The following is a 24,818-nucleotide window of genomic DNA, read 5'->3' as shown; positions in this document are numbered from 1 at the left end:
GCGATTGGCACCCCTCTTTATATGGACTCAAAAACTGCAGAATCCTCGCGCCTAAGCTTTGCCCGACTCTGCGTAGAAGTAGAAGCTGGAGAGCCATTGATAGATCTTATTCCCATCCATACTCCATTTGGAATTGTGGATCAATCTGTGGAATATGAGTGGAAACCAAGTTCTTGTATCAACTGCAAATCTTTCAGCCATTCTTTGCAAAGATGCCCCAAAAATCAATCCCTTCATCTGTCGAAACCCAATCAGATGGAATGGAAACCTGTAGGAAAGAAAGACATTGGAGAGGCCACAGATGAGCAAGACTTAACCCCCTGTTCTCCCTCTCCTCCCCATGGATCCCCCCAGAATCAAATTTGTCAGGAAGGTAAAAAATCAACCATTCAGCTAAAAAATTCCTTTGAATCCCTCTCTGACCAGGATAGTTTGAATGTAGCTGCCGAGCAATCTGGAGACATATTGGTTAATCCAATGGAGGAATCTCAGATTTTCATCCAAGAAGCGAATGACCCCCCAGTCAAGATGATAAGCCAATCTGAAGCGACCCAAGTTATTGTCTCACCAACTCTGAACCTTCTTGAAACCGAGACATTGAACCTCAAGCCTCCCTTCGATAACTCCATTGCGAATTCATCTACTGAAATTCCTTCTCCCCATGCTAGCCCGCCGAGGACTGCCCAACCCCATCCTCAAAATCCTTCCCAATGATCAAGCTCGGGATGTGGAACATCAGGGGATTGGGAACAAAAAATAAAAGAAAAGAGGTTAAAGATTTAATCCAGAAAGAGAATCTGCCTTTCATTAGCCTCATTGAAACGCATGTCCCCCATCAGAAAATGCCTCAGTATATAGGTGAAATTTGTGGATCATGGAAACACTTTGCAAACTATAACTCCTCTCGAGGCAGAATCTGGATTCTATGGAATCCTCAGCGGGTTCAAGTGAATATCATCTCTGAAAATGAACAATTTGTGCATAGCCATATCAGATTCCTTCAAACAAACATTCAGTGTTATGTAACTTCTGTATACGCCCATAACAAATCCATCGATAGAAGACCCCTCTGGAGACATCTATCCCAAATTGCTACAGGTATGCATCTGCCCTGGCTCATCTTCGGTGATTTTAACATCATCAGATTTAATGATGAAAAAATGGGGGGTGTGGGTCCATCCAGAAGCGATATGGATGAGTTCAACTGCTGGATTGATAATAACTCCCTATCTGATCTGAGATCCTTTGGCCAATCTCTTTCATGGAACAATCGATCCAATAATGGGGATATCAAGCTAAGACGGCTTGACAGGGCCTTGATAAACGAAGAATGACTTTTTCTATATCCCTCCTCCTTTGTTTCATATCACCTCCCTGGTTTATCAGACCACTCCCCTATGATCACTCAAATTTCCAACCCATCCTTGAACTTGAAAAAACCTTTTAAGTTTTTCTCCATGTGGCTGGATGATCTCTCAATCTTTCCAATTGTTGAAAGAGTCTGGAACAAGGAAATAAAAGGAACCCCCCTTTTCAGAGTCTATCAAAAACTCCGTGAAGTGAAAGCTGCCCTCAGAATCTGGAATCATGAGGTTTTTGGAAGAATAGATGTCCTAGCCCCATCTCTCCGCCATCAGCTTACTTCTTTACAAGCTCAAATTGCTGTTTCTCCTCTGAACCAAGAGCTGAGACAGGAAGAAAGATCCCTTAAAGATGCTTATATCAAAGTGGCCACCTTGGAGGAAAAGTTTTATAGGCAAAAGTCGAGGATAAATTGGCTCAACCTTGGGGATTCTAACTCATCATATTTTCATTCAGCTGTCAAAGCCAGATCAAATCAAAATGGCATCCAAGGCACAACCACAGATGGGGGTAACATCTCTACTGACCCGGGGGAAATTGCAAAATCTATGTCCTCATACTTTGAGGACCTCCTTAATAAAGTGGATAATTCATCTAGCAGAGATCCTGATCTGACCCCCGATCCTATAAGGAAGCTTTCATCTACTGAGGCCTCATTGTTGACTAAAGACTTCTCCTCGGAAGAAATCTGGCAAGTCATTAAGGATTCTGACGGGAATAAAGCCCCTGGCCCAGACGGATTCAATGGAGATTTATTCAAATCATTTTGGTACCTTATTGGCAGTGATATAACATTAGCAATTCAATCTTTTTTTCTAAAAGGCAAACTTCTCCCTCAGCTCAATACCACTTTCATCTCCTTGATTCCTAAACATCCAGATGCTTGCTCTCCTGAGAACTATAGGCCAATCTCCCTTTGCAACTTCCTGTATAAAGTTATTTCTAAGCTGTTGGCTAACAGATTCAAACCTCTTATGAATCAGCTCATTTCTCCCTTTCAATCTTCATTCATTTCTGGTAGATCCATTCAGGATAACATCCTGATTGCTCATGATCTTTGTCATAATTTCCATCGGAAAAACTCCAAAAAAGCTATGTGTCTAAAGATGGATTTGAAAAAAGCTTTTGATAGTGTTAACCACTCTACCCTCCTCTGTTTTTTATCAAAAATAGGGTTCCCTCCTAGATGGTGCAATTGGATACAACAGTGCATTTCCACTGCATCCTTTTCTGTTCTCATTAATGGAGCCCCTCATGGATTTTTCAGATCTTCCAATGGTTTAAGACAAGGAGATCCCCTTTCCCCCTTGCTGTTCTGTTTTGTTATGGAGATGTTATCTTGTATCCTTCATATAAGCCTTGTCCAAGGAACCATCTCCTCTCCGTTCTCTAAAGGAGATCTCACTATTTCTCATACTTTTTTTGCAGACGATGTAATGATCTATGCAGACCCGAATCCTCCAAATGCTTCAGGAATCTTACTATGCCTTCACACCTTCAAGCTTTGCTCGGGTCTGGAATTTAATCCTACCAAGAGTGAAATCTTTTTTGCTAGTGTGGAGAATTGTATCAAAAGAGCAATCTGCAACATTCTACATATCAGAGAAGGTCATCTGCCGATTAAATATTTGGGATTACCTCTGGTATCATCAAGACTAAATTCCAGGGACTGCCAACCAATCATTGATAAGGTGAGGAAAAAAATTTCAACCTGGACCAACCGGCACTTATCTAGATCAGGAAGAATTGAGCTGGTAAGAACTATCCTTAGCACTTATCAAATTTATTGGTCAGGCTCATTCCACATTCCTGCAGAAGTGCTTATAGACATTGAAAAGATTATCCGGAACTTTATTTGGTCAGACCCTCTCTTGAAAAGAGATATCATCCTATCTCCTGGGATATCATCTGCAGGCCAAAAAAGGAAGGAGGGCTTGGGATTCGATGTCTTAAGGATCTTAACATCGCCGGTCAAATCAAGCAACTTTGGAAAGTCGTTTCTGGGGATAAATCTCCATGGGTTCAATGGTTCCACAGAAAATATATCAGAAATAGAAGCTTTTGGAATATCTCTATGCCTGGAAACCCCTCTTGGGCGGTTAGAGGCATTTTCAGGGTCAGAGCTATAGCAAGAAAATATATTTGCTATATTATTGGGCCAAATTCCAACCTTCTCTTTTGGAAAGACCCTTGGCATCCTAACGGCCCATTGGAAAATCAATCTTCTTTAAGTTCCATTTCCATTCCTGAATCTGCCACCATCTCAGATACGATATCTAATGGTTGGTGGAGCTTGATCCATCAACACCCTTATTTATCGGATCTGAAAGCCATCTTAGTCACTAGCCTCTTCTCTTCTTCCACTCCATCATTTCCAGTCTGGATGCCTGAAGCTGATGGTACCTTCTCCACCAAAAGTGCATGGAACTCGATTCGATCCTCTCACCATCCTCCAGACTGGGTTTCATCTTTGTGGTTCCCTGGTCATATTCCGAAGTTCAGCTTCACTGCTTGGCAAGCAATTCAAGATCGTCTTCCAACCAAAGATAGACTCACCTTTCTTCCTATCAATGCTGATAAGAGATGCCTGCTTTGTAATAGTGTAACAGAATCTGTTAATCACTTATTTTTTTCTTGTTCCTATTCAGCCTGGATCTGGCGAATAATTCTCAAGAAAATATCCCTCCGGAAAAATCAGAGAAAATCGTTTGGCGAAGAGGAGAGCTGGATCCGGAAAAAATTCAAATTCAAAGGTCAGAGTGGCTGTCTTGCTAGAATCCTCTTCACTGCTTCTGTTTATTACATCTGGTTAGAAAGAAATTGCAGGCTTCATGATAAGATAAAAACTCACAAGAGCAATATCTTAGATAGAATCTGCCGTGTTGCAAGGAGCCGCGTTCTCTTCCTTAAACTGATTGACGAAGTGAATGAAGTAAACAGTCGTATAGCCCAGATTTGGAATCTCCCCCTCTTTCATTCTCACTCGGAAGCTAGATTTTGCCAGTGGGTGCTTCCTTCTCAAACTGAGTTAAAGATAAATACAGATGCTTCGATCAGTTCTGATATGGTTTCTTTGGGAGGTATCCTCAGAGACAGTAAAGGTCAGATCATTTCTCTCTTCTCTGTTGCCTATGACTCTGTCCCCATTCAAGAGGCTGAATTAGAAGCAATCATCAGGGGTGTTCAGCTAGCCAGAAACAATCAGGTGGAAAATTTATGGATCGAATCAGATTCTCTCAACGCAGTTCAGATTATTAGAAAGCAATGGCCTTGCCCATGGAGAAAACTCCCTGCCCTTGAAAAGCTCCATCGAGATCTAATCTCCCTAAATTCTTGGAAAATCAGCCACATTTGGAGAGAAGGTAAGAGGGCTGCTGATTTCCTATCTAAAAGCAATTGCATTTGTAAAGGGGATCCCATTCCCCTATCTTGTATTCCATATGATCTTTTTGTAATTGCATTAGAGGATTCCTCTGGGACCCTCTACCCTAGATTGTAATTCCTTTTTTGTTTAATATATTCTGGTCGGGGTCTGCCTAACCCCAATTTACCGAGCAAAAAAAAAAAGGAAAGCAGATATTAATCTGGTGTTTGGATCTTGGGAAAATATCATGGAGAATAATCGATGGTCTAGTAGGCTTTGCACTTTTCCTTGAAACTAGGGAAAATTCTCAATTTTGCTAAAAAATTTACATGGTTAAAAAATTCTTGGAAAAACTATTCCATTTATCGAAAAATCCCCTTAATCTTCAAACTGACATTTGTCTTCAAAATGGCAAAAATTACCTTTGTACATAACAAATCCAAGCAAGACTGACCAAGCAGCTCATGCCAGAGCTCACTGAGCAGAGATCTAAGGGAAGCTTAACTAAGTCAAAGAAACAAACTGAAGTGAAACATGGCAAGGTAGAAGTAGTTTCAACTCTTTAAAAAAATGGTTGTTGAGGCATATTTTGATTTTCCTTTGACAATTTTCAAGCCCCTCTAGACCTTTTTCAGTTTTAAATTCCCTTTAAAGTGATCTAGTCCCTCCTTCAGTCATGAATTCCCTTTCCAGTGATCCAGTGTTCTTTACTTGTTTCTTTGGGGGAGTTTACTGAAGAGAGTTAGCCTTAAACACATTCATATCTACTATTGACCAAATGAAATCTAAGTCAATGCCTCATCTCCTTTGTCCTCTTACTGTACCACACAGACAAGAACTAAAAGTGTGATATAAACATGACATGTATAGTTTAATAACACTATCCTGTTAGATTCTGAGATTTAGCTTGTGAGGTTCAACTACTGTATTTTTTCTTGGAGCTATTCAACAGTAATTTTGTTTCAAGATGTAATTCTTCTTCTCTATGTGCAGCACATCCCATCAGAATTTGTTAAAGCTCACATCTCTAGAAAAATGCAAAATATCAACCTTGAGGTTAAAGATGGAAAAAAATGGCCTGTCAAATGTATTTTCAGAGGAGCTGGAGCTGGACTAAGTAAAGGGTGGGCTGCCTTTGTATGGGGGAATAATCTAGAAGCATCAGACATATGCATCTTTGAGCTTGTTGAGAAAAAGAAGATGGAATTTAAAGTTATCATTTTCCGAGTTGTTGATGAAGTGGTGCCGCTGATCAATCTTTCGAAGAAAAAAAAAAAGCCGTCTAAGAAGAATGGAGGTCCCCGGTTTATAGAATTTGCCTTTCCCCATGACAAGAACTCTCTTTGATCTTTGGCACTTTCACTTTCTTTAATCTGTCTCTTTTTAAGTGAGTGTTGCATGCTCATTTTTAAGTGGAAAATTGGGCATAAAATTTGTTTTACGACCATTTTACGTGGTGCATTTTAGAGTAAATTTTCCTGAATTTTGTTTTCTTAAGCCCCATTTCCAGCATTTATTTTCCAAATATGACTTTGTATGCTCCCATGAATGTCCTGATCAATGCAGCCCACATGACTTGCAGGTATGATACCTGTCTTCGAAGCCATAAACTTCTCAATGGCCATGGGTACATGAGGTTTGAGTAGATTTTGAGCTCTCTGTTTTTTTCCAATGTAGCTTAAGAAAGGTTCATTTGATTGCGGGGCTATGGTGTGACTCTCTGGGCTTTGGGAGTGTAAATAAGCCAGCTAGAAACAAGGATTTTGAACTGTTTATAAGCTTTTTATTGAGGCATGAGAAAAACAACATCCACTTCATGTATCTAGCTTGATGATATAGCTTTTTATAGGAAACAAATTCTCATGCTCTTGATTTTTTTGGTGGTAATATAGTTGATACCTACTATTTCAAAAAAATATAGTTGATACCTAGTCCAATGGTGATCCAGGATTCTTCATGTTGGTCTGGTGATTGATTTGACTGGTTAATATTAATTAAAATTAATCTTTTCTTAATATTTTGATAATGAACTATCTTTTGCGGACAAAATATTTCATTAAGCCAGATTCAAAATATTAAGTTTATATTAAGCTTTTTATACTAAGTAAAGAGATTATCTTTTGTGTGGAAGGTTGTCTAATAACATATTAACAATAAATTCCTACTCGCTTATTCTGATCTCCTTGGGCCCTATTTGGTTTAAAAATTTGGAGGACTTCACTAGTTGTTTACTAGTGAAGTGAGGTGTAATATGACGTTTGCTTGCAAAAAAATCCCATAAGACAACTTTCCCACTACCCTTCCTGGTAGTTCCATACTTCTATCTCTACAAAAGTGGCACCCTTAAGCCTTACTAAAAGGTACTTGTTTGGTAGTAGAGTAGCAAGATTTGTGTCTCTTTTCTCTTTCTCTATTCTTTAATAACACTGTCATGCAAGTGTTTGTTTGCAATAGAGAGAAGCGAGAGCAAGTGCGCAGCATAAACTAAGAGAAAAGGGGTGTCATTACCAATAGAGAGAAACCATTCCCAAATTTTTCGAACCTAATTCCACCTTTTGGGGGGAATTTGATTTGAATGCTACGAGGAGACAAGAATTCCACCGCTGCCTACATGCCAAGGAGTCTCTTTGGAGTTCAATGCAATGTTAGCAACCAAACGAGGAGACATCTTAAATTCCTTTAAAATTCAGATGGCGGCTGCTGAGAGTTTGTGCAAACAAACACTACCAGGCTCCTTATGCTGGCACTACCATAGTTTAATAATTGCACATATGCTGCTTGTCATTTCTTCTTAAAAAGCTGTCAATGGTTATTACAGTTCCCAAAACGCTCTCAGAAGCCCATTAAAAAAAGAAAAAGACAAACTGAATTTGGTCGATTACTAAAACTTGGTAGTGCCAATATCAGTGGCCTTTCTAAATTGTCAAGCCCTATTGGGATTCAAACATTCAATCATGAATAATTTAGTCAGTTTAAGTTCACATTTTAAAGAAGAAAACAAAACAGAAATTCCATATCACAACCATCTTACAATTCATCCATGGAAAAAAACACATGATCACAAGTGACCATATGTTCAGCTTCTAATTTCTAATCGCTGTAACATAATAAAACACCAAATTGTTGAGCATTTACCGTCTACAAATTTGAACTTTCATTACATCTTCGGCCATTAGCTCGAAAATACACTCATCTCCTTCTTCAAGCTTGTTACTAAATGCGAAATGTAGCCAACCTGCAGAGAAAAAAGTTGCATTATGGGGACTCTTCCTCTGAGATATCGTCACTGGTAATGACCTTCCTTCTGGATCTTTAAGGGTGATTTTTATTATGTTGCCAAGATTGTTCGCCACTACGAATTCCTTCGGAATACTCTGCAACTCAAAAATTGTATTGGACCCATACCATATCAAATTTCAAGATGAAAACTAAACCCAAATTCTAAAAAACAAGAACGCACACTAACCATGTAGGCCCGGTTTAGATTGCATTGCTTTATGGTAGCCAAGAAGTGAGGAGCTTTGGGCTTGTAAGAAGTACTTCCTTCTAACCCTCCTTTCTGCCCTGCATGTGGAACTACAGATGAAAATCACATCAAAACAGAACCAGTTCAGATGACAGAGAAAAATATAAAAAGTATAAAAAGTCCTGACCACTCATATGATTTTACAGTAATCTGGACCCTTTATTTTAGGGAAATGATAAATACACCCCTTTTCATCACTTGGGACACCCAGCAGCAGTGTATCAATGACTACAGAGGGGCTGATGTACTTCATGTAAGAAGGATTCAACGGATTTGATTGCAACGCCCCCTATTTCCAGGAATTAGTCACTTCATCGATCTTCGATGGTTATACGGGTATCCAAAGTACGAACGACGGTAGGAAGATTTACTTGGCTTGCCAACCGGAGATGCAAACGTGGCGGTTCTGCAACAAATTGCTGGATTTACAATCCATCCCAAGATGAGTGCTCTCCTATTCCGACTTATGCATTCTTGGTCCCCACCCAACGAACAGTATTAGAGACTGGAGTTGGGTGTCCCATGTGAGGAAAAGGGGCGCATTTATCATTTCCATTATTTTCTTGGCCATATTCTAGAGATGGGATTTCATAGAATTTTCATAGAATGCTTAGATGGATGTGCGACCAGACAAGGTTAGATATAATTAAAAATGAAGACATTCGTAAAACGGTAGGGGGGTGACACCAATTGAGGAGAAGATGAGAGAGCACCGCTTAAGATGGTTTGGACATATCCAACGTAGGCCTTTGGATGCTCCAGTGAGAAGAGGCGAATCGTGCCAAATTGATGGAGTAAAAAGAGGTCGGGGCAGACCGATAACAACTTGGGTAGAAATAGTGATGAAAGACTTGATAGCTAGGAACATAACAAAGAATATGACCCTAGATAGGATACAATGGAAGAAAATGATCCATGTAGAAGAACCCAACTAGAACCAGGATGAGAGCCGGATGGATTCCTTTTACCTTCTTCATGAATTTTTTTCTAAAGGATACATTTAGCCGACCCCAACTAGTTTGGGACGAAGGCTTTGTTGAGTTGAGTTGAGTATTCTAGAGATGGCATAGCTAGTAAATCCTACTTAGAAGAACTCAGTTATTGTCACGCCAAGACTACTGTGTAGATATTGTACGGTTCTGGGTCTTCTACCCTCCTTGGTTTTGTGCCCGACCCACTATGCGGGGCCTGCCCTTGGAGATGCTGAAAACGCATCTAGGGAGAGTTCACATATATATAGCCCATTTGAACTCTCTCCCTTTCTGATGTGTAATCTTACTGTTATCAATGGCTTAAACAGAGTGATCTCTCAATTAATAGCTTCATATTAAAATCATGGGATGGTGCCGAGAAAATCTTCTTATCCTATTAAAACCCTCCCAAAGTATAATTACCAGTTTCAGAAAAAAATACAAGAAAGTTACCCTTTGAAGCTTCCACATGTTCCAAATGAGGGTGGTAATTTTTCTCGCATGCAGTTTCATCAAATATAGTGACATGAAAAACCATATTTCCTTCAAATCGAAATACTAAAATTTCTCCAGATGAAAGACCATGATCAGCTACAAAATCTTCCCAACCATCTTCAAAGAAAACTCCATTGATGCGTCCTCTAACTTTCACACGCCATGATTTTCCAAGAGGGCTTTTGAGGATTGCTATGTCACTCTTCTCTCCCACCAGATATCTGTTAAATGCAATGGGTATAGACTGCAAAACATAAAACAAAATCTTAGACTATGCTTAAATTTAAATTATATAGATAATACCATGAAATCCTGTGTGAAAGAAAGTAAGAGGAAACTTACAATTCTCTGAAAAAATTCGGGAAAAATGGGCATTAGAAACTTTGGTTGGTGTGAATATCTTTCCCTCTTCATTATTTCTCTATCTGAGGACATTTTTTTATCATTCATCTAAGTTTTTTTTTTTCTTTTCAGTCCATTTCTTCGTTTGATTTTCCTCTTCCCTTTTTAACTCTTCTTTCCCATTTCCAATCATGATTATTACAGAACGTTTAGGGAGCTTTAAAATCGCCCTCAATATTTTTTCATTCGCCCTACATAACGGTGACATGAGAGTAGGTTACCACGTGGAGTAAAGCAGCAGGTAAAAATGTATTTTTATGGGTCCTGCACCCTTTCTTCGAACACGATTTAAACTGTTTTAGCCATGTGTTGCTTTTGCTTTATAACATTCTCCATTGGAGTCTTTACACTGATAAAGATATTCTGTCCTATTTGTTTTTCTTTTGATGGCTTCATGCTTCTCAACTCTATGGCTCATGTGTTTTTGTGCAAGTAAACTAATTGACATTTTTTAAATCCTAAATTTGGATATGTGCGAAATAAGTAGCATTTTTGTCTTGGATTATACTGCAAAGTTTAGTTTATCTTTCTTTTGGGCATGGATTAAAGACTACTAGGTGGCAACAAAATTATGAAAATTTCGACTGGTGGTACCAAGAACCAAGATGGCGTGGTACCTATAACCAAGATTGGTGAATTGTTGCCCAAACCATTTTCCAAACCAAAACCTTTGAGTCAAATAAAGTGTAGAAAGACTTATTCTTCATCTCTTTTTCCCGTTTTTCATCTTTGCAACTCTGGGTCATCGCTTATTTGTGTCAAACGAAGGGTTATCCCGGTCTGACTCGAAATTATCCCATCTGACTCGGGGTTCTCACGGTCTGACTTGGTTCATCTCTTAATCTGTGCCAAACTCGGGGTAATTCTGGTTTGACTCAGGATTATCCCCAACCCCAATCGGGATAACCCGGAGTCAAACCGGGACAATCCCACCCGAGTTTGACCAAGTGAACTCTGAGTTAGACCATGTAAACCCTGAGTCTTACCGAGAAAACCTTGAGTAAGACGGGATAACCCCGAGTTCTTTTCTATTTTTTTAGCACCTTCCAGTTTTTCCGACGCCGATTCTTCATTTTTCCTTCTTCTTCCTCTTCCTTTACCTTTTTTTGGCAACTTTCATTTTTCCAGTGTCGATTCTTCTTTTCTTTTTCCCTTTCTCCTCCTCTCCTTTTCCATTTTTTCCAACGTCTTCCATTTTGTATGTTAGAATGTATGCCCTAAAGCCAGTTGTTATTGTATTGAAACCATTATTATTAATGAAAATATCTTGTTTAATGACATCTATTAGGTATAATACAAGAGTGTGTGGCATGCTTCTTGAACAGTGGGTCCCACGATCTTCACCCAACCCATGGAGGGGCTACAGCCCACCATCTTACACGTTTGGGAAATTTTTCTGTCGCTCACGTTTCTAGACCGAGAGTTGGCCTCCTCTGTCGTTGAACAAAGTTAAGTTTGTGCAGTTATCAGAAAATTAGTGCCAATATAGGTAGACTTAATAGAAACAAAAAAAAGCTAAGTTTGTGCAGTTATCAGAAAAGCAGAAAAATGTAGGGCCTACGTACTATTTGATTGATCCACACCAAGGTGGCGGTCTTTTACTCGACCACGTCGTCATTATGGTCAAACTTCCATAAGGGCCCATTTGGATGCAGAGAAACTTTTGATTTCAATTTCTCACATTTGCAGCTCTTTTTGCATTGTAATTTGGATCCGATCAAATTCTTGGATTTCCAATTCAGCAACCGACAGTGAAAATAATTAGATTTCCAAATAAGCTGTGCAAATAAGAAACTGGAAATTCACAGATGTGGGAGTTTCCTTCACCCTCTTTGCTACTCAACCTCTCCCCTCCATAGGAAGTACCCCCTCCCTCTCTCTCTCTCCCTCAACATGAGCTGCCGGATCTATTCATTTTGTATTCAAAACTCAATTTCAAATCCAAATGCAATATATGAAGTATCCAAACGGGCCCTAATTGCATTATGAAACCAAGTTTCGTCTTTTCTTCCTTGTGCCACCCCTTCATCCGTATTTATGACAACACTTTTTTGTGCTACAAGGGGTTGGCCCTAGGAAGAGAAGGGGCGAATATCTCATTTCCCCTCAAGTTGGGTGAGGCCTATTTTTGCACCCTATATAGCATAGGCCAAAAATGCTAGCTTATGTATAAAGCACCAAATTAATTAGATTGCATTTTTATGCACCAACTACAAACTAATTCAAAACGTGCAGTCCTAATTTCAGGTTAGCATGTTCATTAGAGAAGAGCCATAAACATTGTGTTAAAACCCTAACCATCCAGACCAACAAAATGTCCTGATCAATCATCATACAATTCATCCATGAAAACAAAACACAGTAACACAGGTGGACCATTTGTTCAGCTTCTAATTTCTAATCACTTTTGCATTGAGCATTGAATCCAAAACACACAGAAAAACCACTTTGAGAAATGTCTTGGAACTTAGGAGAGTATCATCAAGTAGACAGAGAAGACACTGAATTGTCGAGCATTGCCCGCCTAGAAATTCGAACGTTCATTACATCTTCGGCCACTAGCTCGAAGATGCATTCATCTCCTTCTTCAAGCTTGTTAATAACTGTGAAACGTAGCCAGCCACCCGAGAAACAAGTTACCATACTGCATCTCTTCCTGTGAAATATTGTCGCTGCTATCGACCTTCTTTCTGGATCTTTAAGTGTGATGCTTTTTCTGTTGCCAAGACCGTTCGCCACTACGAATTCCTTCGGAATACTCTGCAACTCAAAAACCCCAAAATATCTAACAGGAGTTCATGCATTCCACTTCTTATACATTTATTATAAAGTAAGCATTGAACTTGACACGGAGTCCTATGGTGCAGCTTGGGTCGAGGTGAGTCAACTTGAATCTCGTGAGAGTTGACTCGACTTGCCATTGAAAGGAGTTGCCTGGCCAACAACTCCACGGCACTATGAGCATTTTTTTTTTTTTTGAAATATGAAAAATTTATTCATACCATGAAGATTACATCGGGGATCAGAAATATGACAAATTTATTCATACCATGAAGATTACATCGGGGACCAGAGGTCCCAACGCGTATTACATAGTATGAATAGCCAGAAGCATACTCCAAGGCCAGAGGCACTTGAGATTTTAATTATGAGTCTACCTTCACACTTGAGTTAACTCAACTAGGTCCACTTCCGGGTTGAAGTTTTTGAGTTTTTGAACTATAACACTGAGCTTTTGCCAAAAAAAAAAAGTGCATTGGATCCATACCATATCAAATTTCATGATGAAAACTCAACACAAATTCTTTAAAGGACAAAAAAAATCGACCCGAGATTCAAAGCAAATATTCATAGTTCAATCCAAAGTGGAGAGAAAAGTTAAAACACACTAACCATGTAGTTCCGGTTAAGATTACATCTCTTTATGATAGCCACGAAATATGGGGCTTTGGGCTTGTAAGAATTGCTTCCTTCAAATCCTACCTTCTGTACTGTATGTAGAACTATAGAGATGAAACCCACATTAAAACATACAAAATTCAGGTGACAAAGAACAAGATAAATGTAGGGAAAAATTGTAATAGTGGATTAACAAAGTGAGACTTTAGAATAAAGAAAGAGAATATGAAAGAAAGAGAAAGAAGTAAGATAAGCTGAAGCTCTCTCTTATAGAATCTATTTCCCCAAATATGAACGGTGTTCTCTCCTAAGGCAGGAAGGCAGCTCAAAAGTTTTTTTCTTCTTCTTTTGAATGGCAAGGCAGCTTGAAGGTTGATCACCCAAGCCGTCCATTACATACTTGTTGGAGATGATCTCTACAAGCTGTCTTAGACGTGGACCTCCTCGGCCCATTCCCTCCAGCTAGTAGACAGTGGACAATGGTATTCGTCGCCGTTGACTACTTTACTAAGTGGGTAGAAGTTGAGCCTGTTGGGAGGACCACCTTCAAAGCCACTAAGAAGTTATTCTACAACCAGGTTATATGCCGATTTGGGATTCCTCGGACACTCATTACCAACAATGACCCATGGTTCGCCAGTGCACAATTGAAAGAGTTTTGAAAAGGGCTGAGCATCAATCATCGATTTACCTCGATGGGATACCTCCAGGCGATTGGACAAGTCGAAGTCACCAACCATACTTTTGGTTAGAGTATCAAGAAGCTTCTTTAAGATGCCAAAGGCCTATGGTCAGAGGAGCTTCTCAGCATCCTCTGGGGCCTACCTTGATAAGGATCAACAAAATTTCAGTAATGTGAAAAGATTTCATGACTTTGAAAACGTAAAGTAAAATGGGATAAACTCCCATGAGCCTTGCTAAACTGGAACAGCAAAAACATGATAGTCATATTCAAGCTGCCTTATCTGTTGGTGTAATTGTGTAACAGAAATGGACAGATATCAAATTGATATCTATCCCAATCACTCGATGTAATCTTCTATAAAAAAGAAGGAATGTTTAGGCTTGATTCATGTTGAATCAACCGAAGATTTTCCAAATACTCTATTTCTTTTATGGCATCAGAGCAAAGGTCCTGAGTTCAAACCTCCTTGATGTCAAAATCCACTTTTATGGCAACCCAAAAGTGGGGCCACATGTGCCACGTTTAGGCCAACCCAAAGAAAAAGGGGCCACACATGAGAGGGTGTGCTATAGTATAAAAGATTAAATAACGCCTTCTCCAAAAGCTTAAGCTTTTGGAGTAACTGGTTGTTTTCGCATGGTATCAGAGCTGCAAATCACGCTCCCTGCAAATCGGCCATAAGCTCTTCCCTCACCTTCCTTTCTCACTGCTGAAGGCATTTTTTGTTCCACTTCGCGTAAGTTTTTTTTCCCCTCTTGTCTTGTATCTTCAGTTCTCCATAAATCACTTCTCATCATGTCTTCTACAACATCATCTACCACTGGTGCCCCTTAGTCAGCAATTTCCAGTCCCATCTCCCTCGCTACTATCTCCAATCTTGTTTCCATCAAACTTACCACAACAAACTACTTAGTATGAAAAAATCAATTTCTTCCCATTCTGAAAAGCCAAATATTAATTGGATATGTCAATGGTGACATACCAAAACCATTTCCCACAATCTCAGATGGTGCAGACTCATTCATTCCTAACCCAGCATGTGAGGCATGGAAAATCACTGATCAAATAGTTTTGAGTTGGATTAATGCCACCCTAACTGAGGAAATTCTTACTGAAACCCTCGGACTCTCCTCCTCTTTTGAAGTGTGGAAAGAACTAAGGAAATTCTTACTGAAACCCTTGGACTCTCCTCCTCTTTTGAAGTGTGGAAAGCACTTGAGGAAACATATGCCCATTGTACTCAAGCTCGTGAGTTCCAGTTATGCAATCAACTTCAGTCATGCTGCCAAGGCAATTTCTCCCTCTCCGACTATCTCCGTCATTTTAAACTTCTTTGTGATTTGCTAGCAGCCAGTTAAACCAGTCTCCGATGGACACAAGGTATTCGCTGTTCTTAATGGTCATGGAATGGATTTTGAAAACTTTGTCACCCCTGTTCTTGCTAAACCTCCATTCCCCACCCATGACCAATTGATTCCTAATCTCATCAGTCAATAGATTAGAGTGGAAACCAACAAATCCATTCTCGGTTCCCATCCCGATTCAGCCTTTTTGGCACAACAAGCACCTACGGTTCGACATGGATACAAAGATCGCAATCAATCTAGGAGTTCCTACACACATAATAACGTGAACATTGACCGTAACATCCATTTCTCTCAATCGACAAACAAAACATGGGTCCGCGATACAATGTTCGATAAAGGTGCCACAACTTCTAATCGACTTCTACCAAGCTCCGAGAGCTGCCAAATCTGTGGAAAGGGAGGACAGGAAGCTCTTGATTGTTGGCATCGTTGGGACCAGACCTATCAGTCCAACACGAATATTCCTTCTTTTGTTGCCTCTCTCTCAATTACTGATACCGAAGATCCACAGTGGTACTAACCTCTCACATGGAAAATGAGACAGGTAACGTCAGTACCTTGACTCCGTATAATGGAAATACCAAGGTGTTAGTTGGTAATGGAGAAGCACTACTCAGTCACTCACATTGGATCCACCTCCATCTCCACACCCTCTGGTGATCTTCACCTTAGGAATATTTTATTGGTTCCACAACTACAAAAGAATTTGATATCTGTTAGTCAACTCATTGACGATAATGATTGTGTATTTGAATTCTTACGTTTTGGTTTTGTGATCGAGGATTGTCAAACCGGGAGAATAGTAGCAAAGGGAAATAGACAAGGAGGGCTTTACACATTGGCCGATCACCACCAAGCTCATATCACTATTAGATCGCAACATAAGAAGGCTTCGGCGGACCTGTGGCACCAGACACTTGGCCATCCCTCCCAGCGAACTCTGCAATCTTTGAATAATAAGAACTTTATTTCCTTTTCTCGTAGCAATAATCACTCGCATGTTTGTCCAGATATCACCTTCAGAGTCAACTTAGTTTGTCAACATATGCAGTCCCCCACAACTGAACACTTGCAAGCTGTCCAGCGAATCCTTCGCTATATTAAGGGCACTATCTACTATGGTCTTTCCCTTCATTCAACTGGTCCCTCTATGGGTATAGTGATGCGGATTGGGCTGGTTGTCCTTCCACACGGCAATCTACTGGTGGCTATGCCATTTTTCTGGGTAACTCGTGTGTATCATGGAGTGCAAAGAAGCAACCTACCGTTGGTCGTTCAAGTACAGAGGCTGAATACCGTGCCTTGGCATCTACTACTGCGGGACTTTACATGGTTCACATATATATTTCGTGACCTCAGCATCTTTCTTGCTCGTCCGCCTGTCCTCTTTTGTAACAACGAAAGCTCAACTCACATGGCACACAATCCAGTCCTACATGCTCGCACCAAACACATCAAATTGGATTTTCATTTTGTTCGAGAAAAAAGTATGTTCAGGATCCCTCAAGGTTGTCTATATTCCTGCAACCTCTCAGGTGGCCGATATTTTTACCAAAAGCTTACATCGTATTCATCTTCTACAGTGGAGATCATAGTTGTAAATTTCGTTTCGGTGGCCATTTCGTTTTGGCCACCGAATCGAAATTTCGGACAATTTCGTTCGAATCTTTTTGGTAAATTTCGTCAAATTTCTGTAAATTTCAGTCAATTCTGGTCAATTTCGGTTGATTTCAGTCAATTTCGGCCAAAATCCGGAAGGAAACGAAATTTTCGTCATTTCGTTCCGGTTTTCGGCCGAAACGGAAACGTTTCGTCCATTTCGGACGAAACAAAACGAAATTTACAACTGTGGTGGAGATCCAAGTTAGGTGTTTGTCTTCCACCAACACCCAACTTGAGATGATAAGGGGATCAACGAAATTTCAGTAATGAGAAAAGATTCCACGGCTTGGAAAACAGAAAGTAAAATGGGATAGACTCCCATGAGTCTTGCTAAACTGAAACTGCAGAAACGTGCGAGTAAAATTCAAGTTGCCTTATCTGTTGGTGTAATTGTGTAACAGAAATGGATAGATATTAAATTGATATCTATCACAATCACTCAATGTAATCTTCTGTAAAAGGGAATGAATGTTTAGGCTTGATTCACGTTGAATCAACCAAAGATTTTCCAAATACGCTGTTTCTTTTACACCTAACCACTCGCCGAACTGCCACAGTCGAATCTCTGCTCAACTTAGTATTTGGTGCAGAAGGTCCACCCCGAGCTGAGGTATCCGATCCAAGGAACACCGAGAAGCTCACCCCGAGCTGAGAAGGTCCATCTAAAATCGCCGAGGTCATAAAACCTAGAACATAAAAACTGGAAACTCTTGTCGAGGATCTGATCCCTCAAACATGGAATCTGGAGAACCTGGAGAAATATTATCAGTAATGTCATTCTGCGTTTAGGCTAGTTTGCTTTGTTTTTCAGTTTGAAGGTTAGTTTGCTTCCATGATATGTAGTTTGTCCTTCTTTTTATCAATGAATAAAAGTTTAATTCCTCCTCAAACTGCACATGATCAAGCATTCGCCGACCATCTCCATACCTTGGGACAACCCAAGCTGGGTGGATCGACCATAAACTCAAGGAACACCTTGGAGTAGGAACATCTTGGAGTAGAGTCACCAACCCTTACAAACCGATCTTCCTCAGAAGGACTACCTCAAACTGACCGAAGATGCAACCACATAGTGCGAGCTATGAAGCCAGCCAGGTATGATCCCGATCACTATGGATATTTGAATTCGCTGAAGTCCGAGCTAGCTTGGCTTGGAGGTAGGTGACAACTGGAAGTTGATCGACCAGAAACTGTCACCAGACGCTTACAAACTAAAACCTGACCACCCTAATGGGCAAGTGGGGCTGGCCAACTCTGAACTGACCACTCCGAGGATGAACGGCTGATGTGCACAAAGCACGGAGGAAAGAGTCCAAACATTGAGGAAGATCAACCATCTGGTTGGAACAATAATGAAGCATAGGAAGGGTGGCCACTGATGAGGATAAAGGCATAATCTGGGAGCTTGCTATATCTGACTTGCCAAACAACGATGGCAACCCGAAAACATCTAGAAAGAAATAGGAAGGACAAGGATCCCAAGTTCTACCCTCCGAACATGATACCTCCTTCTTCGGCGCAGGTCCGAGGGTCATTGTTGAAAAATGATTGTCGAACAAGGTATTCTCCTGAGGATCTCTTTAGGACCCTCTTGATTCACGGGGAGGACGTGTAGCCGAGCCAGCTGGAAATCGGGATTGATCTTAAGAACCTGGGCCCGGCAGTCATGGAAGCCTTGGGCTTTCATTGGGAATCCATAATAGGCAGCATCGATTACAAAGACGTCTGATTTTTTATAATCTTTGACCGCCCGGTCCCCCGCATTGGCCAGCTGCTGTTCAGCCAATGCCTTTGCCTCCACGGCTTACATCACATCGGCCACCGCCTTTGACCGAGCATCGTTCAGTTCTTTCAGCAGGTCACTGACCATCGCCCTCTCGTTAGCCAGCTCTGCCTCCAGGCTATGTTCATGTCCTGCATCTGCTCACCTCCCCGTCTCAGAGCATTGTTTTCCACAGCCATGTCAAGTAGCTTCGTAACCAGAGCACTCCCAAAAGTTTGAGCTTGAAAAGGAGAGCTTCAAAGTTATCAATAAAAACTTGCAGAGAAAAAAAGGTCAGGGGAGGAAATGTACATACACTGGCCATGAAACTGAAGTACTCTTGGGCCAGGGCGGTAGTAGAATAGCCCACTTCCATTCGGTCCACGGGGAGCACTCTAAGGATCCCCATCTCCATGGAAACCGTGGAATCTACAGGGCAGAATTGCCGGTGCCGACCTCCCATCCAGACTCGAAGGTCGACCCAACCTACATCTTTTGCTCGGGGTCCAGCTTGATTATCCTAAAAAATCAGCTCCTTCCTCACACACCCTGCATCCTTAGTTGAGGGCGTCTTCGAGCCGGTGCCCCCAATGATCATCAGGTTGGCCTCGGCCTCCTTGCCACTAGTCGTGCCGACCATAGCCTTCTTGAGTGGCGGCCTTTTTTCCAAGGAACTTATCCCTCTTATTCTCCCACCTTCTCCTTCTGTTCTCCCTTCTCTCTATCCCATTCCTTTGCTTTTCTTTCCTCCTCTTCTTCTCCGCCATTATTTCCAACAGCTTCTCCTCAACAACAGTAAGGGCCTCAGGCGTCATCTTCGGCCTTATCTCTGTAAAATACAGGAAAGGGTTAGCGCAAATGTACCAAGACAATCAAAGTCAAAGACGGAAGGGGCTCAGAGGATTACCACTTGTCTCTCCTCTAGCTTTGGGCTTAACCGCCTCTTGGGAAAGCTCAACTTATACTTCAACAAAGCCTTCTCAGTTTTAAATTTATTTATATTAACAGGTGCGGTACGCCGCACCTCCTCGAAGGTCGCAAGGTCGTACTCGTCCAACACCGCCAGAGCATTACATACTTCAGTGTCCGGAATCCTCCAAGAAGTCTGAAACCTTCTAAAGACATCTCTCGAGGCATCATGGATGATCTTTTTCATTTTGACCAAAAATCCAAGGAGATTCTGCCACCCCGGGTGCAATCTATGTTGGGGTGACTCTGTAAAACTCCAATGCCCAGGTAATTATCTCCAGAAGGGGAATCTATCCTCCGGCCTTAAGGCCTCCTCATAAAGGAAGAACTCCCCTTTCCTCGGGGCAACGCAAGCCCTCTCATTAGCATTAGGGAGTCACAGCTCAACCGAGGATGGAATGTAATAGTCCCTCTTGATCCTCTTAATGTCGCTCTCTCTTAGATGGCATAGCGCGACCATCACACCATCAGGGCACTCTAGTGTTGGATCCTCAGACGAGGCAAGCTGTGCCGAGGGAATCCCCACCAGACATGCCAGCGAGTTCGGGGACCAAACCTTGAGCCCGGGTTACTCTCCTACTGGGCCCTGCTCACATAGTTTTAAATTTCGGCTGAAATCCGAAATTCAGCCGAAATATTTCGTTTTCGGATTGGACCGAAACCGAAATTACATCGAATCGGATTTTTACATGATTTCCTCGAAATTTCGTTTTCACCCTTATTTACAAAATTTATACCGAAATGGCTGAAATTTCCACCAAAATTTTATACATTTCGGTGGAAATTTTAAGAAAACTGAAGTTTTTGTCAAATTTTTACATGATTTCGGCCGAAATTTCCACCAAAACCGAAATATTTCGGTTTCGGTGGTGGCTGAACCGACACCGAAACCGACATTTAAAACCTTGCCTGCACACACTCGTGTGGACCCTATGACCGACTCCTGATCCAAACCGGCTTCCCAAGAAGAAATTGGTAGGGGTTTGGACACTCCTGAGAGAAGGTCAGCATCCGTGCACCTCGAATCCACTATCCTACCCTTCTTCCTCACGGTCTCCATCTTTTCTACCACCACCCTTCTCCAACTCTTCCTCCTCGTTCATTATCTCCACCTCTTCACTTTCCACCAAAACAACCGGAGACGACGGAATGGACTCATTTTCCCTCTCGTAAAAAAGAAAATGGCATATAGAAGGGGGAAAAGAGAGAGAGAACGGAAGGAGGGGACTTATTGAAATGGAGAGAACGATTGGAAGAGAGGAGAACAAAGGGTTGAGTTAGCCTTGGGTAGTCGCACGCTCGCCGGAAATGGAAGGAGGATCGCCATAAATGGAATAGGGATCACCGGGGTTCTCCCGCTCTCAAAAGTCGAAATGGGAGGAAATGAGGGAGAACCCACTTATATAGAAGTGGTTCATCCTGTCGCTTCGTAAGATGAAACCCCTCAGCATAGCTTAAGCGAATAATCGTCGACCTCCCCCAAGTTTGAACGAACATAGGTCAACGATCCGAGCCCCAAATTCATGCAGACTCCTTCCGAGCTTTCGAAAGCTCAACCGAGATGGAAACATGACTCCAATCACGATAGGAAGTTCGGTCACTTCGGTGCAAAGACAAGGAAAGCCCTATGCCAGTAAAAACTACTCTCGACCCCAAAACCGCTCTAGGAAGTAGGGGGCAATATGTTAAGAGTAAAATCCGTCCATCCAATAAGTGCATGACTAAGTGCATGACACGTGGCCCTCACGCCGAAATCGAAGTGACCGAACTTGCCTATTACAGGGTGAGGTTGAAAAGGTCATTTCATCTCTGATATTGGAAACTCCGAGTAAAGTGGAAAGTGACCCAGAAGGGAGTTTGAATCCCATGAGGCAACCTTCCTAAAAGATCAGTTGCATAAATAGTAACCAAGTTCCAATAGGAAACTCAAGGATCTCCAAATTTAAACATGGAAACTGACTCCTTATGGAAGTCGACTAATAAGGAATGACTCCAAAAAATGCAAGTATTCTAAACTGCCTAGGACTCTGAATCTATAAAAAGACCCCATGCTCAAGGTACACATCTAACATCCAAGGCACCGTTACTCCGCTCTTTTGTTGTTTGGATTATCTCCTGTTGTGCTGATTTCTAACTTGATCTAACGTGTGTTCTTTGAGTGCAAGAAATGCAGAAGTTCAACCCAACGCTCATACAATCGAAGCAGATTTTGACGCCAACACCACCCATACGATTTTAAAGCAATCTGGGCCCTTCATCTTGTAGGCCATATTCTATGATGACATTAGCTATTAAATCCTACTTCAAAGATGAGCTTAATTATCAAATAAATGGCTTCAACAGAGTGATTTTTCAAAATGGCTTCGTTTTAATATCATATAAAAAGACTCTCTAAATCAGGGGCGATGCCAGAAATTTTGCTCAAGGGGGGCAAAAATTATAGTAATTTTTTTTCTATCTTGAAATTAAGATAGAAAAAAATTTCTATCTGAAATTTTGCACAAGGGGGCAAAAATTATTGTAAATTTTGCACAAGGAAGGGATATAAAAAGAGGTAACATTAAAATTTTAAACTTATTTTCTATCTTAGAGATGATTGGAAAGGGGGGCATATTTTTTAAAAAATTGGGTAAGTATAAAAAATATTAAAAAATAAAGGTATATTTTTTTTCCAAAAAATTAAGGGGGGCAATTGCCCCCTTTCCCTTTCAAGTGCCATCAGTCTAAATAGTTACAGAAAAAATCATAAGAAACTTACCCTTTGAAGCTTCCACATGTTCCTCATCCTTCATTTCTCTGCACTTTTCAATCTTTATCACACCCTTCAAAACAAGAGGGGGATAAATTTTCTCACATGCAGTTATATCAAATATAGTGACATAAAAAACCATATTTCCTTCATATCGAAACACTAAAATATCTCCAGAACAAAGACCATGATCTGCTACAAAATCTTCCCAACCATCTTCAAAGAAGACTCCATTAATGTGTCCTCTAACTTTCACACACCATGATTTTCCAAGAGGGCTTTTGAGGACTGCTATATCACTCTTCTCTCCCACGAGATATCTGTTAAATGCAATGGGTATGGACTGAAAAACATACAACAAAATCTTAGACTATGTTCAAATTTAGAATATAGATTAGACCCTGAAATCCCATGCAGCAAAAAAAAAAAGGGGTTGTGAGAAAGAAAAGAAGAGGAGGAAACTCACAATTTTCTGAAAAGAATTGGGTAGGAAGAGCTTTAGAAACTGTGGTTGGGGTAAAGATTTTTCCTTCTTCATTTCTCTGTTCATCTGCAATTTTTTTTCTTTTCAGGCTAGTTTTTTCATTTGATTTTTCTGTTACCTTTTAATTCCTTTTTTGTTCTTTACAGTGATGGTTATTACAGCACATTTACTTCACAGGTTTCATAGAGTGTAACGATTTACTTCACAGGTTTCATAGAGTGTAACGCTCGAGACTGAACTTGGCAGAGTTCATACTTCTTTTCTTGAAGATTTCGCATTGACGCAATAACACTTCTTAAATGGGCCCCGTGCTCGAGATAAAGAGGGGAGTGAAAATGAACAAGATTTCTGTTTTGGTAAATGTTATCACCACTACTGTATTTTGATGATCGCACTCCTCACTTTATTAAAAGTACCGTATGACCCGCACCATAGGATGATCCAAACCGTCCATTAAATGGGCCACAGCCTAAATAGGTTGTGCCCCAAAAATAACTTCCATAGGTTGATCCTAACCCTCCGTTCTGAATGTTTGAAGGAACCCAGGTTAGGATCAACCTATGGAAATGATTTTTGGGGCACAACGTAGTTGGGTTGGGGCCCATCTAATGGACGGTTTGGATCATCCTACGGTGTGGGTCATACCGTACTTTTAATAAAGTGAGGACTGAGGAGTGTGATCATCAAAATACAGTAGTGCCGATAACATTTCCCTTTGTTTTTTGCAGGAGAGATTTTAAACCGTGTGAGCCCTTATAGTCCCTTTTTCTTAAAGAAGTACTGTACAGACCACAGTATAACGCGTCATTAGAACTGTAATATAACGCGGAATATTATATTATTATTTTATGACTAAGCCAATGACCGGATGTATATAAGAACTTTGTGCCTCGGCCATGTGTTTAAGAATTTTGAACTTCGATTCCCTTTTTGCACAGGAACTTTGATCCTTTGAATCAGTTGTATGCTACTCTTCCATTGAACATAGACTCATTAGAACTTTGGCTCACGTACCTTTCACTTTGTGTGCCTAATCAGATTACTTAGAACATTTGCAACCCATCCAAATTTGGACCCTCGATACTTTGGCCTAAGTGTTATTCTTTGATTTCTCTTAGGCATGCTATCCCCAGTGAATTGATTTATTATTATGTACTTGGCTTTGGCTGATTATGGATTAAAAATTTTCAGACATTGATCCTCATGGCAGCGAAGAGGTATCGGAAGCTTAGAGATCAGCTGTGGACGTTCCAGTAGATTTCTTTATTAGTTCTGATTAGCTGTGATGGTTTGACTCATTTATGGTCTTTAAACATTGGTTAATGGATGTAGCTACTTTGCGTAACTGAGTTTGAGCATGGTTCTGATCTTTTGCTAGCCTAGTATGCTTGTAGAGATTGCTTTGCAGGTGTTCAACACAACGCTGCCATGTCCTAAGCCGTGTGTACGGTACGGTCTGGTGGCATGACTATTACATTTACCAAAAAGCTCTCATAAGCCAATTAAAAAAGAAAAGACAAACTGATTTTCTGCAATTATTAAAACATGGAGGTGCCAATATCAGTAGCCTTTCTAATTGTCAATCCCTATTTGGATTCAGACATGCAATCTGGAATAGTTA

At 40.8% G+C, this 24,818-nt stretch overlaps 3 protein-coding genes across 8 annotated transcripts in view; 1 reads left to right on the top strand and 2 right to left on the bottom strand.

The window, feature by feature from the left end:
- Positions 1-6,589, top strand: part of LOC143857723 (uncharacterized) — a 33,271-nt gene extending 26,682 nt beyond the window's left edge. Inside the window, exon 5 of one of the 2 annotated variants that reach the window (XR_013238740.1) lies at positions 5,720-5,847. Coding sequence is in view for 1 of the 2 variants with exons in the window: in XM_077368179.1 (XP_077224294.1) it covers positions 5,720-6,073 (354 nt within the window). In the remaining variant the exon portion in view is untranslated. Of the gene's footprint in view, positions 1-5,719 lie in introns of both variants that reach the window. The other variant, XM_077368179.1, reaches the window with a different exon arrangement.
- Positions 6,590-7,709: 1,120 nt separating this feature from the next.
- On the bottom strand, positions 7,710-10,273 carry LOC143858147 (putative B3 domain-containing protein Os04g0346900). 4 transcript variants are annotated; one of them, XM_077368783.1, is made up of 4 exons: positions 10,061-10,273; positions 9,677-9,962; positions 8,193-8,290; positions 7,710-7,961 (listed from the first exon to the last, which is right to left on the bottom strand). In XM_077368783.1, the coding sequence occupies exons 1-4, from the start codon at positions 10,166-10,168 to the stop codon at positions 7,899-7,901; spliced, it is 555 nt and encodes a 184-aa protein (XP_077224898.1). In that variant the 5' UTR covers positions 10,169-10,273; the 3' UTR covers positions 7,710-7,898. The 4 variants fall into 4 exon arrangements, with proteins under 4 accessions (XP_077224898.1, XP_077224897.1, XP_077224896.1 ...); XM_077368782.1 differs by having other exon boundaries at positions 8,193-8,302; positions 10,061-10,271; XM_077368781.1 differs by having other exon boundaries at positions 7,710-8,100; positions 10,061-10,268.
- Positions 10,274-12,380: 2,107 nt separating this feature from the next.
- Positions 12,381-23,447, bottom strand: LOC143858043 (putative B3 domain-containing protein Os04g0347400). Of its 2 annotated transcripts, none has more exons than XM_077368636.1 (4): positions 23,180-23,447; positions 22,723-23,056; positions 13,514-13,611; positions 12,381-12,880 (listed from the first exon to the last, which is right to left on the bottom strand). In XM_077368636.1, exons 1-4 carry the CDS (start codon positions 23,261-23,263, stop codon positions 12,602-12,604), a joined length of 795 nt encoding a protein of 264 aa, XP_077224751.1. In that variant the 5' UTR covers positions 23,264-23,447; the 3' UTR covers positions 12,381-12,601. The 2 variants fall into 2 exon arrangements, with proteins under 2 accessions (XP_077224751.1, XP_077224750.1); XM_077368635.1 differs by having other exon boundaries at positions 13,514-13,623; positions 23,180-23,438.
- Positions 23,448-24,818: the final 1,371 nt, after the last annotated feature.

The sequence above is a fragment of the Tasmannia lanceolata genome, unplaced genomic scaffold (assembly GCF_043159265.1).
Source record: "Tasmannia lanceolata isolate RefF3 unplaced genomic scaffold, GAP_Taslan_0.1 ptg000025l, whole genome shotgun sequence".
In the NCBI taxonomy this organism is placed as follows: Eukaryota; Viridiplantae; Streptophyta; class Magnoliopsida; order Canellales; family Winteraceae; genus Tasmannia; species Tasmannia lanceolata.
Note: the sequence above shows the minus strand (reverse complement) of the source record. Positions and strands in the feature narration are given on the sequence as shown.

What these genes read in the sequence shown, in the direction of transcription:
- LOC143858043 (XM_077368635.1), bottom strand. Translation starts at nt 23,263, where the DNA reads ATGAACAGAGAAATGAAGAAGGAAAAATCTTTACCCCAACCACAGTTT. An exon ending in CCAATTCTTTTCAGAAAATT is followed by an intron (nt 23,057 to 23,179) that starts GTGAGTTTCCTC and finishes TATGTTTTTCAG; the next exon opens with TCCATACCCATTGCATTTAA. An exon ending in ACATGTGGAAGCTTCAAAGG is followed by an intron (nt 13,624 to 22,722) that starts GTAAGTTTCTTA and finishes TCATCTCTATAG; the next exon opens with TTCTACATACAGTACAGAAG.
- LOC143858147 (XM_077368780.1), bottom strand. Translation starts at nt 10,168, where the DNA reads ATGAATGATAAAAAAATGTCCTCAGATAGAGAAATAATGAAGAGGGAA. An exon ending in CCGAATTTTTTCAGAGAATT is followed by an intron (nt 9,963 to 10,060) that starts GTAAGTTTCCTC and finishes TATGTTTTGCAG; the next exon opens with TCTATACCCATTGCATTTAA. An exon ending in ATCTAAACCGGGCCTACATG is followed by an intron (nt 8,101 to 8,192) that starts GTTAGTGTGCGT and finishes TTTGAGTTGCAG; the next exon opens with AGTATTCCGAAGGAATTCGT.